Source organism: Onychostruthus taczanowskii, unplaced genomic scaffold (genome assembly GCF_017590055.1).
Source record: "Onychostruthus taczanowskii isolate IOZ18803 unplaced genomic scaffold, ASM1759005v1 scaffold3, whole genome shotgun sequence".
NCBI classification, from domain to species: Eukaryota; Metazoa; Chordata; class Aves; order Passeriformes; family Passeridae; genus Onychostruthus; species Onychostruthus taczanowskii.
In genome coordinates this window covers 1,663,160-1,682,602 of record NW_024500349.1, presented here as the reverse complement: position 1 = coordinate 1,682,602, position 19,443 = coordinate 1,663,160, and the positions used below count along the sequence as shown (strand labels likewise).

The following is a 19,443-nucleotide window of genomic DNA, read 5'->3' as shown; positions in this document are numbered from 1 at the left end:
TTGTGGTCACCTTGGCTTTTTGGATTTCAGGAGTTGTTCAGTGTGGAATTAAAGAAGCAGCTCAGAGACAGGCAGTTTTTATCTTCTTAAGCGAATTGCTTGGTGGCACTCCATTAACATGGTTTTACACAGTGTTTGATGTGATATGTTCATTCTTCACTGGAGGAGTAAAAATCTTGTCTGTTGTTCTAAGCTCCTCATAAGGCTGCAGATGATACTTTTTTGTGTAATTAAAATGGTAGTCAAATAGTTTATTTTTTAAAGGGAGCAAAATAATATTAGTGTTATTGACACAGAAAGCCAAGAGGAACCAAAGCATGAATATTTACCTACCAAATAATTGTACAGATAAATGTAAGAATTTTCTGCTTTCTCTTACCTCTTCCACAGATGAAGATGGACTTGGCATAAGCATTATTGGAATGGGAGTTGGAGCTGATGCAGGCCTTGAAAAACTGGGAATATTTGTCAAAACAGTAACAGAGGGTGGGACAGCAGAAAGAGATGGCAGGTAAACTAGACTTTGTATTTGGAAATTTTATCAGCAAAAGTTACTATAAATTATGATTTTCATAGGAAATAGTTGTTTGCTTAACATATGTCATGGTAATCCAAGCTGTAATGTTTGTCAACTTCATTGGTAAGGTCTAAATACCTGATGTGGTTATGAGAAGACACTAAATTGGTACCATGAGTTTAAACTTTTAAAGAAGAGCAAATTTGCCAAAGATATGTGTTTGTGACTACTGAGAACCCAGCTACTTTAGCATGAGTAAGGCTGCTGATTCCAAACTCTGTGTCACTTTTGAAGGTAGTTTTGATTCTTAAGGTGTTGAGCTCCCACCTGTTCTATTGGCTTCAAGCCAGATTTAGATAGGCAATACTTGAAAAAATAATTCAGTTCAACGTTGGATTATTTGGTCTCTCTGCATATGATATCCCTAGAAAGAGATCTTGACAGGTTGGGCTGAGGACAGCTGCATGAGGTTCACTAAGGCACAGAGCCAGGTCCTGCACTGGGCAGGACTGCAGGCAGGGCTGCAGGCTGGGGAAGGAGCAGCTTGAGAGCTGCTCAGCAGAAAAGGACTTGGGGTGCTGGTTGACAGGCAGCTGGATATCAGGCAGTACGTGCCCAGGTGGCCAAGAAAGGCAAAGGCATCCTGGCCTGACCAGCAGCAGTGTATCCATCAGCACCCAGGCAGTGACTGTCCCCTGTACTTGGCACTGGTGGGGCCATCTGGAGTGCTGTGCCCAGCTCTGGCCCTTCCACTGCAAGAAAGACACTGTGGAGTGTGACCAGAGAAGGGGAACAAAGCTGGTGAAGGGTTGGGAGCACAAGTCTTACGAGGAGCATCTGAGGGAGCTGGGGGTGTTTAACCTGCAGAAAAGGAGGCTTGGGGGTGACCTTATCATCTCCACAGTGACTGAAAAGGCTGTTGTACCAGGTGGGGGTCAGTCTCTTCAGACGTGTTTCAAGTGAAAGGGTGCGAGGAAATGGCCGTAAGTTGTGTCAGGTGAGATTCAGATTAAATATTAGAGCTTTTTTCCAATGAAAAAGGGATTGGAATAAGTTGCCCAGAAAGGTGGTGGAGTCACTGTCTCTGGAAGCATTGAAGAGGCATCTGGATGTGGCACTTGGGCTGTGGTTTAGGAGTGATTGAGCTGCTTAGCTGATGGTTGAACTAGATGGTCTTGGAAGATCTTTTCCAACCCTGATTATTCCATGATTAAGGAAATAATTAGTGTATCTGAAATTTTAAACTTTTACTAAATATACTCCTTTCAACTTTACTAACACAGACTGTTACTTTATATTTCTTGTTTTGGATAGTCTTCTATTCTGGAGTTCAGTTTTCACACCTACAGCACTGAAAGTACATTAATTAATTGGAATAGGAAGCTGTATGATGAACCTTGCCCACTAAAGAGGTGAATTGGTGTGTGTAGTCCTATGTGCTCCTATAAAATCTGCTTGCTTCTAGATTTGCTTATTTGGTATGTGCAAGCTAAAGAATTCCTTTTCAACATAAAATATTTCGTATCATATGGGGCACAGTTATGTGTGTATTATACACAGATGTGTATAATACACAGATAATATAATACACAGATCTGTGTATTATACAACACTGCCAATCTGTGTGCTATACAATACTTATCAAAACCAAGTCAACCTCTTCTCATTAGGAGATAGGAAAAAACTTTATTTTGTAATCATTTAATAATGAAAAGGATTCTTAAAAATCTTCTAACCTGTACAAATTTTCATTTTGTCCCAGTGCTTAACTTTGTAAATTTTCATGCCAATAAAATATTACTTCTCTGATAATGTAAGCAATTATATCAACTTATCTGCATTCTCCTCTTCTGATTTTAACCATTAATGTGTCGTTACATTAGTCATAAACAATATGAAAATATTGTTTTATAAATAACAGTGGAAATAAACTCTTAAGATGTTGATGATGTCTTCTAAAAAATACATTGCAGTAGCATGTTCCTTGTTGAACAACTCTAACTTCTCAGCCAGGCAAAAAATTTTTCTGCATTGGAAACCACACAAAAATTTAAGTAAAAGACTCCAGAAGGCAGAGGGTTGCAAAGGTTAGTAACGTTGCTTTGAAACTGCTGAACTATATCGTCTCCTAGATTGGGCTTGGAGGTGTCTTTCCAGATCTTGGCAATAAGATATCAAGTTGAAGGCCAAGTACTGATTTATCATAGGCTTAAATATTATGAAGGGAAATTAAGCTGACACTTCAAGATGTCATGACTTTATCTATTACTTTAAATTTAAGTGATGTTTTTCTGAAGGGTATGCTTGACCTCAGCTAGAAGGCATTAAGCTCACGACTGGTATTCTTTGTAAAATTCTCTGGTTGAAAATCAGTCACTCACTGCTGCTCTGTCATGATCTGTAATTTCTTTTCATCTCATTATTCACATGTTTGAGTGGGCTACAGAAGTTAATGTTCCATCACAAGTCTCTTCTTTCATTTCCCTAGATGGCATCTGAAAGGAGCTTGTCAGCTGAGAAAAAATAATATCATTCTTTGACCATTCTAATATTTGTGTTGGTTTTCAACTGGCAGAATGTTCAGTCAGCTGAGAAATAGGACTCTGATTTTCTCTTTGAGAGCCTGACTGATCATTCACTTGGGAAAGGGATATATAATCCTCTCAGTCAGGACCAGACCGTTCTGCATAATAAAGTGCATCAACTGTAAAGGTTCCTGTTAACTTCATCTTTATGAAAAGCCTATTTAATCATTAACACTGATAGCAAAACAAAGTCTCCAACCAGAAAATAAAACTACTTTAGTAGTTGCATCAGATATTCTGAATAATCGCATAGCAATCTTCGACCAGGTTCTTCTGAAGGTACAATTTAAAAATGTTACAGTATATGTAGGGTAGTTGTTCTATTTTTTATTGAAAGACCTATCAAATTATGATGTAAAATACTTGTCTCACATGGAAATACAAAATCTGTGCAAAGGGGTTTCTCAGTGATTTAACACCACGGGCTTGATTCATGCTGCTGTAGACGAACAGGTAGTATTTAGTTGTCATACTTAAAGGTTTTGTGTGCCAGTATTTGACCAAGGAGGGTGCTTCAAGGTGAATCCAAAGGCAAGCATGGTGATAAGTGTTAGGAGAGGTTATTAATAGTGTGAAAGACAGGAAATCAGTCATTAGACTGAATATGAAAAATTGGAATGAATATGAAAAATAAAATCTTTTCCTGGATCAATCAATAGCTGCTTCTTTCAGATTATTGTGGTGATGAGTCATTCACTTTATAAAGTATTTTGATAGCATTGGGAGCAACAGTTTTGAAACATTACATAGTTCTTAACTTGAACTCTAGAAGATGTCTCTGCACAAATTAAATTTTTCAGTTCATCATACACAGCAATTGTGCAAATATTTTTTTCAACTTTAATTGATTTGCTTCTGTAGTTGCTACTTCATTGTTATCTGCAGACAGAGTTTAAAGTGATGAACATTAGAAAATAATTGCCAGAAGAATTATCAATGTTATTAATGCTAAATGCAGTACAATTTCTATAATTCAGACTTTGGCAATCTGAGCCTAATTTTTCATTGGTGTTTGAAATTAGATTTGACAGACAGAGGAGGCCTGGAGCTCCTCCTGGAGTGGGCTCTCATGGGAAGTCTGCACTTTGTATGTTGATATTCATAGATGCTCATATATAATTAAAATATATGTATATATAGAAAGGAAGGAGTTTTGGAGAGCAGTGGCCATAAAAATAAGAGTTGGAAGTTAGTTTAGGAGCTGTACAAAGAAGAAAGAAGGCGACACAAAATATGCCTAAAGGACAAACAGAATTAGGCTGAATCAAGTTAGAGCTGTTTATGAAGTTGCAGACAACAGTTCCCTAAGATGATGTTTCATCCCCTGAAATCCTGTACCTATGTATCTGTATGAACACTGCTAGTCCACTATGTGATGATGTACAGTGTTGTTGCTGTCATCTCAAAGGAATCTGTTATTCCACCATTTTCAGCCAAGAGGGTGACAGTTTCCCATTCAGTAGGCACCAAACTCTTAAAAAGTTCTTTTCCAGGAACTCCTGTGCCATCTGACTGCACCCTGTATTTGCTAAAGTTAAAAAAAAATAAAAAAGAGAGAGATCAAAATTAGATAAATATTAATGTGATTGCTGTATTTCTCAAATGTTTCAGTGAAAATTGGAATAAAATTCTGAGCTTAAAATGCCTAATATGATTTTCAAAATAGGAGTTTATAGGCTGCCTTTTTCAAGGGAGATCCTGCCTAGAACACAGTGACATTCTGTAGTGTGAGGCTGCCAAAGAATAAATACTGTATTTCTTACTCATCACTGCAATCCAAAGAACAGAAGAAGCTGCTTGAACACGTGTAAAACTGCAAAGCATTTCGTCAGACTTGACAGAGAAATTAGTGTTCCAAGTCCAAATGCTTCAACATTCTGTTGAAGCCTCTGTTTTTTGAAAAGAAATCTTATCACTAACATATCCCAAGATGTTAAATATATTAATATAGGTATTTTCATTTAATTTAAATAGGGTTTTTTCATAGCTGTTTCTTGGTTGCTTCGTAAACTGTGTTGTTTGGATCAATAGAATCCATGTCAGTACTTGAAAATTGCTCCCTTTGACTAGTTCTGGATGTGTTTGTTTGGTTTTTATTTTGAAACTGTTACAAGATCGTGCGTTTCTAAAGAACAGTGTAGCAGTCATCTTCCAGGTATTCGTAATCCAGAGGAGTCCAGTGCCTGCTGTAGGGATTTTGTAGCAGTGCTTCCTGTAGATAAAAGCAACATGGCTTTCATTCTGTCTTAACTTTTTCTGCATTAAACAGTGAATTAAGCTGTGAATAGGTGTTTGGTTCCAAAACGAGAGTCCTCGTTAAGGCAGTCCAAGGTTTTACGATTGTGTGCAGCAAGATCCCACTTACACTGGGAATTCTTCTTTTTGGAACAAGTTTGATGGAATATCTTAAGATAGTATGTCACAATTGGGTCTGATCCTTAAGTTCTTTGCTCCACAGATGAGCAGGTTGTTTTAGTTAAATGCTACATTTTTTTTCCATTAGCATGAAATGCCAGAGCTGTGTCTTATGCTGTTTTTCAAGATTGGCTTAGGAAAGAATGATATCAGAGCTGTTCAAGTATCTCATTTAATTTAATTCATATGACAAATTCAAGAGTTTGTGTTGCTGTATTTCTACACTAGGAAAGAGACTGGATAATTAATTGATGATATTAACTGTAACGGTAACTTGGAAATTGGATTTATGAGATGTCTGTGTGCAAGGAATGATGCGTTTTTCATATTTACCTCAGTCATTTTATGGCTGAGCTTTTGTTTAAGGTCAAACTAAAAAGATCTCTCTATGCTAAGTTTTGCTGAATATTTTCAAGAATTCGTACAACTAATTATGCATTTGTGTTTTTTTCCTGAAAGGATCCAAGTGAATGACCAAATTGTGGAAGTTGATGGCATCAGTCTGGTTGGTGTTACACAAAATTTTGCTGCAACTGTTCTTAGAAACACCAAAGAGAAAGTCAGGTGAGTATTTTAGATGGAATAAAGAAATTTTAGTTAATACTTAGGATTGCTTGGCTTCCTTCGCAGGCCTTTCAGTTTGCCCAGGTAGAATCAGGGGCTTTTAGCCTCTGTGTCTTTTCTCCTTTGATCCCAAGAGAGGGATCAAATACAGTATTGCAGTTTTGTTTTGTCTTAGATTTTTAAAATATTACCACCAAGACAAGCTGAAATTGCAGGCAGATGATGACTATGCTCTTGATCACTAGTCTAGATGTTCATGGCCTTCAAGCTGTTTGTATTGGTTGGGATGATGAAGGTCATGGGTGTTGGTCAGATGGAAACTGCTGCCAGTGATCACTTCCCTGCTCCACCCACGGGACACTGACCATGTTCACACTCCAAAGTTGGAGCAGGAGGAGATGAGCACTCCGGTCCCTCAGATGCCACCTCAGCACAGAGGAGAGTATTGAATGCTGTAGTGATAACAGCTGCCAAATTGAGGAAAGTAACCAGTAGTAATTAACTGAGCTCCCAGCACCATCTGTGGGTTTCTCTCTGCACCTATACCGTAGTTCATTGAAAGGTGTCCCTGTAAAAGTCCATAAAATAATGAACAGACTAGAAAATGTAGCAGATACTGCAAGTACGCTTCTGAACTTGTGTGAATGTGAGTGAAAAGCTATAAAATGTCATTAATAAGAACATTGTTTCCCTAGAATTGAACTGGTTTGCCATTTAAAACCCTGTGCAGTCACATAGTTTTTCAATAGTTTGTTAATTTCAGTAAAGATTGAACTCTACTAAATAAATCCAAAAATATCTTTGGCATATTGTAAAAGCAGCAGCCATTCTGTAGTCACCTTTTGGTTCTCTTTCAAAATCTCCTCTAGGGAGTGCAACTGAATTCTTTAGTTAATGAGTTCTGAGCTGACTTCTTTTGAACCATGACTAAGCTATGGGTGGTAATATATGCAGATGCCCTCAGATGGTGGTGCTATATGTTGGCATGCACACTTCCACTAAAATTCCGTAGCTGATCCTGCATGACATTGAGAAATAATGCTGGGATGTGGATTCTGCAAAGAATCTTGGGGATGGTTGATCAATCTTTTATTTGAGAGAGATTATTTAGGAAAAAAGAGAATATTTGAAACTGTAGTGTAATTATAGGTGAGTATATTTTTGTGTAACATTTACACTTGAAGTTACACCATTGCTATTTCTGCAAAGACTCACACATGCTGTGAGTGTTCCTACTGACTAAACTATGAAAATGAGTATATACTTTATTAGGTTTTCTACAGTTGGGACCTTCAAACATAAAATCCTTATGACAGAGAATAATGTGTTTCGGTACACAGAGCAAATGTTATGTATAGTCTGTGTTTGATGTTCTAGTTCAAAAGGAAAAAGGGAAAAAGAAAGCGCTCACATAAAACATATGTATTGCATACATTTGGAATCAGCTTAGTTTGTGTAATTATTGCTACATAAGTTATAAAATAGAATACTTGCTTCCATGGGAAAATAATGGAGGACGGAAAAAATATAAAGTGATTTTCACACAGAGCTCCCACCATCTTCTCCCAGGAAATAAATTACAGTGAGACTGGTTGCAATCTAGACCCTTGTCACAAAAGAGGGAGCTGAAAAAAGTATTTCTTCATGTTGTTGAGCTCACATTGTCAAGTGTACTGTGTACTGGGATCATTGGCTTCTGACAGGTCTCATTTATCAGAGAGATATTTGACTTTCTTCATTTTTCCTTGTACGATTAAAATACTGAGTTTTTGTGGAAAAAATGACCAGTATGTTAGTGTCAAAACTAGACCAAAAAAAAGCATAAAATAATATTCAGTTAATAATGCATTTTAAATACTGTATGAGTTACAATATAAAATAATACAAAAATATTAATAATGTATACATAAAGAGCATACCGTGTGGTTGGCAGTATCTTACTAATGTGTATTTCTAATTAGAGGAAAGAAATGGGTAGAATTTGGTGCAACTTCTTTGATTTTTTTTTCATTTTAAACTCCATGGAAAAAAAATGCTCAGAAAGACTTCTTTCTGCTTTATGAAGCCAGCTGAGAAATGCCTGATGTTTTCCTGGATTGTGGTAGGCTGGGAGTGAGACTTGACAAGGTAGCCAAGCCTTGTGTGGCACAGGCTCCTGCTTAGCTTCTGGTCCAGTCCTAGACGGTTTTGTTGCCTGATCTACATTGGTTTTAGTTGCACAAAATGGAAAAATGCTTCCAGAAAGCTTTTTTTTGGAGACAGATATTTCACGATGCTTGACGTTTTGGCTTCAGTAGAGGTTTGAACATTTGCTTGTAAAGAAAGTAAGAGTTAATATTGATGAGTTTAGATATGAAAGGAGATAAGGTATTTTTAACTTCCTCACTGTTTTTCTTTTGACATGTGACAAAAGAGCCCTGCCTGCTGCTTGTTTTTTGGAGAGAAAATTTGGTTTCTGACAGATCCTTTTTCCTACTGTGTTAGAGCTAGGATGGAGAATCCCTCATCTCCACCTTTGGCAGACAGTGAAAACCTCTGCACTTGAACTGCTCCATAACATCAGGGACAACATGGGAGGGTCTGCTGGGACACAATGCCTTTCTTGCTCCCAGCTGTCAGCTCCTGCCTGCTGGCAGTGCAGGGAGCAGTGCAGGGAGCAGTGCTCCTGCCCTTTGAGTGCACCATTCCCATGGCAGCTGCCATTAACGATCCGTGTCACTGCAGGAGGCAGGAGCAGAGGAAGAGGTTGCTGCTCTGTAAACCCCTCCTGCCTTTCCTGAGGAGAGTGTCCCAGCTGACTGCCAGCGTGCAGGCAGTGTACAAGCGCACCTCGCCTGACCCAAGGCAAAGCAGCTTCATGAATCCTTCCTTCACAGGAGGAATCACATTCACACTTACCTGCATATCTGCTGTTCAGTAGTGTCAGCCTGATGGGGTTTATGGAACTGCTTTAATTGGTATAGTTATCTTTGTGATCATAGCATACAGAATCTGTGCCTTTCTTCTGCCTGGTGTCCTGTACACACAGAGATCTGTGTGCCTTTCAGTGGCATTACTTCACATTTATATCCCACAGCATTAGGTATCTGAAATTGTTTTGTCCTTAATCTAGTCAAAGTGCATGCTGGTTTTTATAGCAGGGTTTCGTATGTGAGATCAGTTGCAAAGAAAGGACACTCATGAATAGAATGATATTAAAAAGCCACTTCATAATTCTTTGCAATAAATGTAGTCAATACCTCTTCAGACAGCTTGCATAATACCAATACTTAGTGATTTATTTTTCTCCTTTGAGCTTTCTGAACACCTTGAATGATACTGACAGTGGAAGTCATTGACCTAGAATAGATTTTTGCAATTTTTCAACCAGAAAAAATGCATCCAGACTGTCTGTAGCTGACACAGTAAAGAATTTGTGAAAATGAAGACATGGCTTTTACCTTTTGAACTGTTATAGGTGAGGTTGAGAGGAGGTGAAAGAAGAACAAACATAGGTATCTGCAATTATTTTATCCATTGTTTGCGGTATTGGATTATCCAGCAGAGTCATCATATCATAATAAAAGATCATTGGCTCAACCAGTTTGACTTCCACAGTGACAATAAATTAAATTATTCTTTCTTATAATGTTTTCTAGAAAGATAATCAGTACCCAGCATGATGTACTCTGGTAGCCTGTGAGGCAAAGGAAAGAGATGGAATTCTTTCATAATCCCAGCTGGCAATCAGCTTCTGCTTTTCAGGATGAGAATTAGTGTCCTCGTGACTCTAATCAGGCAAATACAACTATGAATGCTATTTCAATTGATGTAAATATCAAGTCTTCTGTGTAATTTTACATAACTGCTTAGTTTACTAATATCTCATATTAGTGGATTTCAGAATTTGATTATATACAGGAGGGATTTGAAATGTGTGTTGTTTTCAATATTGTTGACTGTTGCCCCTGCTCTAAGATTAATGGTTCAGAGGGCAGTGCCACACTAATACCACTAATTGTTCTGTGCTTCTTTTGACCCCATTTAGGATGTAATCCATCAGCTTGAGGTTTGCAAGTGGTGCCTGCAATTATAAAAGATAGGATGAGGAGACGGCTTGACAGTGGGAATCCCATGCTGTCATGGAGTTTCTCCTGTGTTGTTTTGCTTGCCGTCTCCCCATGGCCTGTGATGTTGAGTATCAGACCTGTTCTTTGAAGCTGCTTGGGTGATGTTAAGCCTTTGTGACCACACTTTCTTCCCCTGTTCATCATAATGAAGGGGTTCTGTGAGACCCTACAGTCTCTGCCAGAGAAAGCTCACTCACAGGACTGTATGCCTCCAGGGAATTTTACTTCTTTTTCCTTGAACATACAAGAGAAAAAAATCTAGTTCTTTCATAGAGAAAACTTTATCATTTTATCATACTTCTGGATGCAAATATTTGTGCTCACACAGCTCTGGGAAAGGCAGGGTCCCAGAAAAGGAGGACGTGGTTCTTGGAAGACTTAATGGTTGATAAGGAGAATAGGTCTTGAATAAGAGAATCATCAGAGAATCCCAATCCTTCGTATGCTGCTTGTATGCTTTTAGCATTTTTACTTTCCTCTGAAAGGTTTCTTTTAAGGAAGTTAACAAAATTCAGTGTTTTACTGGAGAGGCAAATTTTAAATTCTGTGTCCTCCTTTCGCATCCTGTTGTATGAATGTGACTAAACATTTTCTTGGCTTTCCAAACTGTTGCTAGGCACTGAGCGGATGCTCTCATGGTGCCTTCTGAGTCAGTTCTTGATTTTTTTTTTTAGGGAACCCTGCAGAACCTGTGCACAGCCTGTTCAGTTTACCATGACTTGTACCACCCTGAAAGTTATTAATTGTTTTAATTCTCACCTGTCAATGAGTTTACCTGCTTTTGTTTATTTAAATTCTGCTGAAATGCATCAAAGTAATTCCATCTTAAATAATTGGTTAGCCAATTTTGTCATGTCTAATTAATCTTCCAGATCATTAAAGAGTATGTTCTAACAACAGCAGTGCAAATATCCAGCCCGCTGGCTTTTCACTATTAGCTATTCTCTGTTCTAATAAAGAATAATTTGTTGCCATTTTTTGTTTTTCTTATCTGGAAAGTTTTAATTCAAAGCAGGGTTCTGTCTCAACTCCCAGTTAATTCATAGCCTAAATTTTATCTTGTACTAAATTGAAGATGGACTCTTTCATACAAATTTTTACATTTATATAGCTCTTATGCAAGGAACAATTAAAGGGTAAAAAGTAAAAATAATTGATTGTTCATTAACATCAACTTGAAATATCATTTATTCCTTTCTCAGCTAATTCCTCGCCCCATCTTGAGATGAATTTTTTCTGAAAAATACACCGTTTCCTAAAATAGTATTTGCATGCCTGCTGTTAGTTTTGTTTGCCACCACAGCATCTGGAAAGGCAGTTTCTACAGTCAGCTCTTTGCAGGAGCTGAGGCAGTGCAGGGCACAGATGAAGTCTGCCTCAGGAGCTCGCCAGCAGCCGTGTGCCCCGGTGGGAATGCTGATGTTGACAGTAACACTGAACAGCGTGCCTTTGTTGTGACTGCCTAGTCTAGGTAATAATTCTCCTCTCCCAGTGTGCATGCCTGTGCAGCTTTTCTTTTGCTCCTTCTGGCTTTGCCTGCCTGTGCTCTCACCTTGTGAAACAGTTGGGTCCTTCAAAATTTGCAGGTATTCTCCGTAGTGCAGATCCCCATTGTGGCAGAAGCAGGACTGCTAATTACTGGGTAATGAGGCAGGACCCAAAACAAAGATACCACTCTCCATGTCTGCTTCAGAGAGCTGGATTATGTTATCTGTTTTCTGGGGGTTGTGGTTTTGTTCTTCCTTTCCTTGTCTATTTCTTTTTCCTTGAATCCAAGCGCAGAGCTGAGGAGATTGAAACAGAAGGAAAGAAAAGTCCTTTGCTCTGCAGTGCTGATTGCTGAGCTAGGACTTCATGCTGGGCTGCTTCAGAAGCCATGTGTGCTTGGTGCACTTTCTGCTTCTTTGATAAACCTGATTTATGGATCCTGCAGAAACTAAATGTGTGGTGCTGTGTGCCAAAGTAGTGTAAACTTCTCCTGTTTAATCCACTGTGGTTGTACTAAAGATTCCATAACATGTTTTCTTTCTGGTTTCTGCAAAGTACTCCTACAACCACTGGTAATTGTCCTGTAAGACTACCAGGAGTAGTGTGCTGAACATGAAAAATTACTCAAGAGTCCTCTGACCCCTTAGCATGGGTGAGATAAGACTGCATTCATCTCTGCTTAGCTGGTTTATATTCCTTGGCTGTGCCTGTGTAGTAGACAAGCTGTGCCTTGGACTGTTCTTTGTGCTGAGGCCAGCTGGAACCAGCGTGGCCGGTGCTCCTACCCTTAGAGAGTTGTACCTTTCTGAGCAGGGTGGCCATATCCAAATGGTCCATTGGAAACATCCAAGCTGCCTGCTAGCCTTTCCTAACTCCTGGACTGTGTCTGAGAATTCTTTAGTAGAATATTAGTTAACTTGCGTCAAGCTGTTTCCAAGACTGTTTCAGTGATGTAAAATACAATTTCAATATGATGACCAGTTACTAGTACTTGGAAGCATTCCCTGGCACTGTGTGAGTTACTGGCATAAACATAGCCCCTGTGTCTTTAGTTCTTGCTAATTTGAATTTTATGGCAATTTTTAAAAAATATTTGCACATTAGGACAGGAAATTATATGTTTGACTGTGAAATATATAAAGAAATATTCATTTAAATATTTTGTCTGAATTATAAACTATTTTTCTAGGTATTGGAGCATGGCTTTTAAAATTAAATATAACGTGATTAAGCAAGTTTTAGAGGGGCTAGAATTCATTAGGAGCAGCTTCGCTTTTCTTTTCTTTTCTGGAAAAGGGAACAACCTGACAGGTTTTAAATTAGTTCATTCTCAACTTGGTTGGATTTAAACATAAACTACTAACCCTGCAACTGAAATATCATCATATATGTTTACTTTGCTAATTTTTTACTCCTTCATCCAAGATACTATTTTGTGGAAGCTCCCACATAGTTTTGTTGCACCTTGATTAATGGGATACAGCATTGTGACAGCTGGGCAGAAATACCTGCTGTTCATCCTTGCAGAACAGCTCACCAAACTATGTGGATGGTGCTGTAGGAGCATTTAGCTGGACTGTGCTGTGAGAGTGGTCTGTCTTGCCTAGAATCTGGATCATGTAGTCAGATTAAGAACATGATCTGAACTCAGAAGCTTACTGGTGACCTACCTGTATTTTTTTCCTGGGTTTCTTCCCTGTGGATGCCAGCAAGGATGAGAGTGAGGGAAGACAGATCTCACCTGATAAAGCAATCTTTTTAGATTCTGGTTTTTTTAGAAGCATGTATACATACATGTATACATACAAGCTAGCACTTGTACCTTCTGAACAAAAGTGTCTGCATTCAGGTGTGTTAAAGCACAGATTTAACAATACAGAAATGTGTTTCTTTGAAGTGGTCATTCCTGTAAGAGTGGTGTGGTGCTCTAGCAAATGCTGATTAAATTATCACCCTGTATTCAAGGAAACCTCTTAAGCAAGGATTGTGTTGGAATACTGTCAGGCTGTTTGGAAAGAGATGGAATTGATTCTTAACATGCAATCTCAGAAGAACAGAGCAATGTAAGGACCAGAATGTGGAGAGGTGCCAAAACATTGAATCCCTTGGCTAATTTTGAAGTACTCTTGAGTAAAGCTAATGTGTCAGTGAGGCCCTAGACTAGAATTGATTTCTGGAGGAATAATTAATCTAAGTGCATGGATATTATTGTGTGGGATTTTTACATGACTACTAATTGTCTGACTCAATATCCATTTAGTGTTGATAGCAGCGTAGTTTATCAGGGGCTTCTATCCAAGATGCTGTGGAGAGTCTGCTGAGCTTTTCTGATGCTTCATCTGTGATTTTGCTGCTCATCCAGCAGTACCACTGATAGCACTGTTTGCCAGGAAGGGAAACCACATCCTGGGTCAGCACCAAAAGAGGAATGGCCATCAGGGTGAGGGAGGTGATTCTGCCTCTCTTCTCTGCCTTGTGAGACCCCACCTGCAGTGCTGCATCCAGCTCTGGAGTCCCTAGCAAAAGAAAGATGTGGACTTGTTGCTGTGGGTCCAGAGGAGGCCACAGAGTTGATGAGAGGGCTGTCTCCTGGAAACAGTTTGGGAGTGCTGGAATTGTTCAGCCTGGAGAAGCAAATACTCTGAGGAGACTTTATAGTACCTTCCAGTAATGACAGGGGGCTCAAATAAAAGAGGTAGAGTGACTTTTTACACAGATTGTGATAGGAAAAGGGGGAATGGTTTTAAGCTAAAAGAGGAGAGATTGGGAAGTTCTTTACTCACGGGATAGGGAGGCACTGGAAGAGGTTTCTCAGAAAATTTGTGGATGCCTCATGCCTGGAACTGTTCAAGGCCAGGCTGAATGGGGCCCTGAGCAACCTGATTTAGCGGAAGGTGCTCGTGGCATGTTCCCTTCTGACCAAAGGTGGTGAGCTGAAGTCCTACTGTCTGTCTTTAAATTCAGGGTAGTTTACCTCATCCTGGGTCTGGAGGCAGGGATAGAGGCTGCAGAACTTCTGCACAGCAGTTCATCTTACTGGCAACTCAGTCTCCAAGGTCCTTGGAGGCTCTTCCCGCAGTCTGCTTATCTGTACTGGCTTCACCCAGCATCCTGCACTAGATCTTACACAGATTGCCCTCTTAGACCTTGAATAACTTCTCTCAGTCATTGCCCCTTTCATTCACTGGTCAACATTTCATGATGTTACTTAGGGTGCTGATCTCCAGGCAGAGTTCTTCACTGGTTTGGATTGGAGTTTTGAATCACTTATCAGTTATCTCCAGGCAAACCTTTTTTATTTTCCTCTACCACTCCTTTTGGTTCCAGCCTAGTAGCTTTAAAGATTGCTGTGCACACGCCTGTTTCTGATGCAGGGGTGGGCCGGGTGGATTTACTGGCATAAGTTTGCACATGAGGTAGATAGGGTAACAACGGGCTGCAATCACAGGATCTTAGCAGCCTGCAGGAATGGGCTGACAGAAACCTTATGAGGTAAGGGCTGGTGTGAGTCAGGCATCTGGAGCAGCATCCCTTGCAGCACTGTGAGATAGGGAGCAGATATGCAGGCAGCCTCCTGGGAAGAGGTGGAAAGAACATCTTCATTCAAAAGAAAATAATGGAATGTCAGGCATCTTATTGCTGTCTCAACTACCTTCCATGAGGCAGAATGGATGAACCTGGATTCTTCATACTCTCGGTACAAAGGGACAAAATAACAGGCAATGGAGAGAAGTTGCAGCAAGGGTAATTGTGATCAAGGCCATGACAAAATTTGCCTTCTTTTCAAGTCAGGGGCTTATGTTGAACCAGTTTCCTTCCAACTGAAGGTGTTTATGAGTTTCACATCATTTCATATCAAGAGGTGTAATGGAAGCTCATAGGTTGTGAATTCCTTATGTGCAGTCAGTGACTTCTGCATTTGAGAGTGCTGTTTGGGAGAGGTTGATCTTGTTCATTATAACCACACAAATTCCAGCTTGTGCTGCTGCTAAATACAACTGCTTTCTTAACAGGGTTCACGCCCCTTTTAGCACTTTGGATTAATTATGTGGCTGTTAACCTAATGGAAGCAGGCTGAGTAGGTAATTGAAGACATCTTGAAATAAATGAGATAAATGGTAGCTGAAGCAGCTTCAGACTTGAAAGCTCAGAGGAAAACCATTTCAAAAATCATAGAGTTGTTTGAGTTAGAAGGAACCTTAAAGATCATTTGGTTCCAACCCCCTCTGCTGTTGTCAGGGGCACCTTCCACTAGAGCAGGTTACTGAAAGCCCCATCCACTCTGGTCTTGAACAGTTCCAGGGATGAGGCATCTGACTGTAAAACTCCCTGAATGAATTTCACTGTAATTTTTTACAGTTGCACATTTACTGTACAAAACTGTATTTTAGGAAAGGTTGGAAGAGAAGATTTTGAATACTGTTACAGCAAAACCCCCCCATTCTTTCTTGGAATGTGTTTGCTGTATTCTCCGTTGATTTTTGTTGGATTTAAGGAAACCATGCTAATGTATTTTTAACTGAGCACATAATTCCTGAATTATGTTCAGGAGAAATCATTAACTCATTTCACTGAAAGTGTGTGCTGCAGAACTTCAGTTTCGCATCACAGGTTTGGTGCCTTTGCAATTTTTTTTAGTACCAGCTATTTTCAAAGTGGAAGTATTTTTAAATTTAATTAATTTTTATAATAATGTTTCTGGTTTCCATAGTTGATAAAAAAATCAATAAGTTATTTCAAGAAGCACAGGTCTGCAGATCCTCTTTTAATAAAAGTTGGACATATGCAGAAGTCTGTGTATCAGGTGTGCTGTAGAATATTTAAATCATGGATTGCAGGAGATGTAGGACTTGCTTCCAATTTCAGTAGAATGCTTTTCTTAACCAGCACTACTGTAATTAATTTTTAATTTCTCAAGATACATAATTCTTTTAGATACTCTAAAATCCATTGTAGAGTCAAATATTAATTACATTTCTAGCTCCATCTCTGTTCATTTTAACCACAACCACAAAGAATATTTCACGGCTGGTAATTCAGCTAAATTGCATCTAGCTCTTGAGTATCAAGGGCAGTTCATGCCCTGTCTCTCTCCTTCTCCTTCCTTCTTTTTTGCAGACTTCAGAAAAAAATCAGTAATGACCTGAAATTTAGTACAGTGATGGCTGTGTCATAGATTTGCTGGGGTTTATTTTGCATTTGCTGGCTTTAATAATCTAGGGGAATATTGTTGTGATGTGGTTTAAAGGCTGTAAAATGCTCATTTGTCTCCTATCTAAAAACATCACCAGCTTCTCAAATATATTATTGCTGACAGAATGTGTAGTTCTTTATTATAATACTTCTAGCCCTTGAGACTAACTAATAAAGTCTGAAATGCATGTGATTGATTTTCTTGAGCCAAATGATTTTAAATATATAATTAGGTACTTTGTTAAAGTGTGTGTATTATGGTTCAGTGATTGATTTTTTGGTCATGAGTCACAGCCTTATTTATCTTTCTTTTATTCAAACACTTGTATTAAAAGCTGTTCTGTGAATAAATATCTAATTCATGCTTAGAGTTTTAGTAACTGTCCCTGCTTTATGGTTTTCTACGTTCTTTTTATTTAGCTCTCTCTTTAAAGTGTAACTTTATAATTTATGGTTTATCTCAATTACGACTTTAGTATAATTATATGAATGGTATTCTTAAGATTATGGAATGTAAAATGACAAAAAGTTTGGTTTAGTTTGTAAAAGCTGTAATTGCTGGGACCATAGTATCCCATTTTACAAATTTGTCTAGAAGTGACATCAGTTGTAGATTGAATGCTTCTAAAAACTTACTTTCAGACATTTTGGATATTCCTCACTCTAAAGCAATAAATTTTAGTAAGATAGAACATTACCAGTATATTTCTATTTTGGAAAACATTCGCTTTAAACTTGTCATTGCATTTTTTTCATATGTCATTGAACAGCTTCAGGTATCATGGAGTAACTTTATTTTTAAATGTGATTCAAGCCTTGAAAATCACATCACTGTGAACTGTGTCTTTGGTATGCGAAAAAAAATTCAGTTATTAAAACTTCATATTTTTACATCCCACCTAATTTTGTTTCTCTGTATGAAAATATTACTGCATTGCAGTCTAATGTGTCAAAAAACATTTCTAAATTATCAGGAATTACCAGACTTTGGATGCATTATGTGTTGTCTATTCTAAGTTCTCAGTGTAAAAGGTGATTGTGTGAAGTATTTTGAGTCTTGTATTTCCCAGGGAAGGTAAATTACCAGGCAGAGGGCCAGAGGGAATCCAATGTTTGCGTCACTTTGTGTGATTTCGTAACTTTACACATTGAGGATCTCCCTCAGCTGTTTACAAATGTGGTGCTCTCTCTACTATGTGTAAGTCATATACTCGTGCGTAATTTTGCTGAAACTATTTAAAAATATAAATTACTTTTTTCCATATTAAATTTTAATTTGTTTTTATATTAGAGGAGACAAACAAGTAGCAGGTACGGGTTAAATCCTTTTTTTACTTCCTTTAGTAATTTCAAAAGTTCATTGTTCCTCCCAGTTGAGTCTGAAAACATGACTGGTTTAATCTTTGCAATACTTGGCTCTAAAATCAAAATTTAGAGGAAACAGGATCTGTCTGTGAGTCAGTATGCAGAACAGATGAAGTGTAGGGGCCATGAAGAAACATTCTTTTTCTTTCAGCTCAAGGTCTGTATCATTACTGAGAAGTAATGTCATATTTTGTAATAGTGGGATAGGAGTGCCAGACTGTGATCTGTTTTGAGCAGGATTAAAATGCTGATGTTATTGCCTTGATCCTCTGCTAGTTTCTGCTGTATTTGCTGTTGATGTTTTTAAGCTAAGACACCTTCTTGCAAATTATTTTCAGAGCGCCTTGTGCCATTATTTCAATTGGAGTCACTCATTCTCACCTTTCTTACCCTTTTGGAAGTAATTAGTAGCTTGGATATTTTGATGATGTTGAAATAATGTCCGAATTGCAGTCCTTTCTGTAGTGCCTGACTTCATAGAATCTGAATAATTATTTGTCATAGGAAATGGACCCAGGGTCATCCACTGTTGGGAAGTTGACTTACACATGGATGACAAATCCCAAGGGATTTTAAACAGTGATAGGCAGTACAAATGAAAAGAGTTTTCATACATGAGATATAATGCACATTTCTTCCTCTCATTCAAATAATAAACTAAATTCATCATTTGAGCCAAATGTTGTGGGGACAAATAATTTACTATATCCAGTATCTTAGTGTCACCTTATTGTGCTTTTCAGCTCTACATAATACTTTTTTCATCTGTAATTACCTAATTATCTTTTTAGCCTTCTAAGAAGATAATTCTTCATCTTGACATCTTTAAATTGTGCTTTTGTTCAGTAATTCCCAGTGTGTTGGTACTGTGTAATGGGTGTTTGTGATTCGTTTTGAGATAGCAAAATATCTAAATATCTTATGGTTATGCCACTATGCTGGGAAAAAAAAAAAAGGGGTTACAATCCTAACCAATTCTAAGTTCTAGTTGCTGAAAGCAAGACTGAGAAGCATTCTTGTAAGTCTCAACCAAGAAAGAGGCACTTCCCTTGTGGTTTGTTAAGCCAAGGAAGTGTGTGCCCAGCGTTCATTTGTAGCTAGCAGTGGAGAAAACGTTCCTTAGCAACAGAAGTTCATCAAATAAAAGACAGATTTAAATGCAGCTTAAAATTAAGGAAATAGCGTCTGTCAGATTTTAAAATGTGGA

The 19,443-nt window shown here is 38.4% G+C and overlaps 1 protein-coding gene across 5 annotated transcripts in view; it reads left to right on the top strand.

Annotated features, from left to right (window-relative positions):
* Positions 1-19,443, top strand: part of PPP1R9A (protein phosphatase 1 regulatory subunit 9A) — a 129,908-nt gene that overhangs the window by 66,957 nt on the left and 43,508 nt on the right. For all 5 annotated transcript variants that reach the window (XM_041408931.1, XM_041408934.1, XM_041408933.1 and 2 more), the window contains exons 4-5: positions 391-511; positions 5,977-6,081. In XM_041408931.1, the coding sequence (XP_041264865.1) occupies positions 391-511; positions 5,977-6,081 (226 nt within the window). The remainder of the gene's footprint in view (positions 1-390; positions 512-5,976; positions 6,082-19,443) is intronic.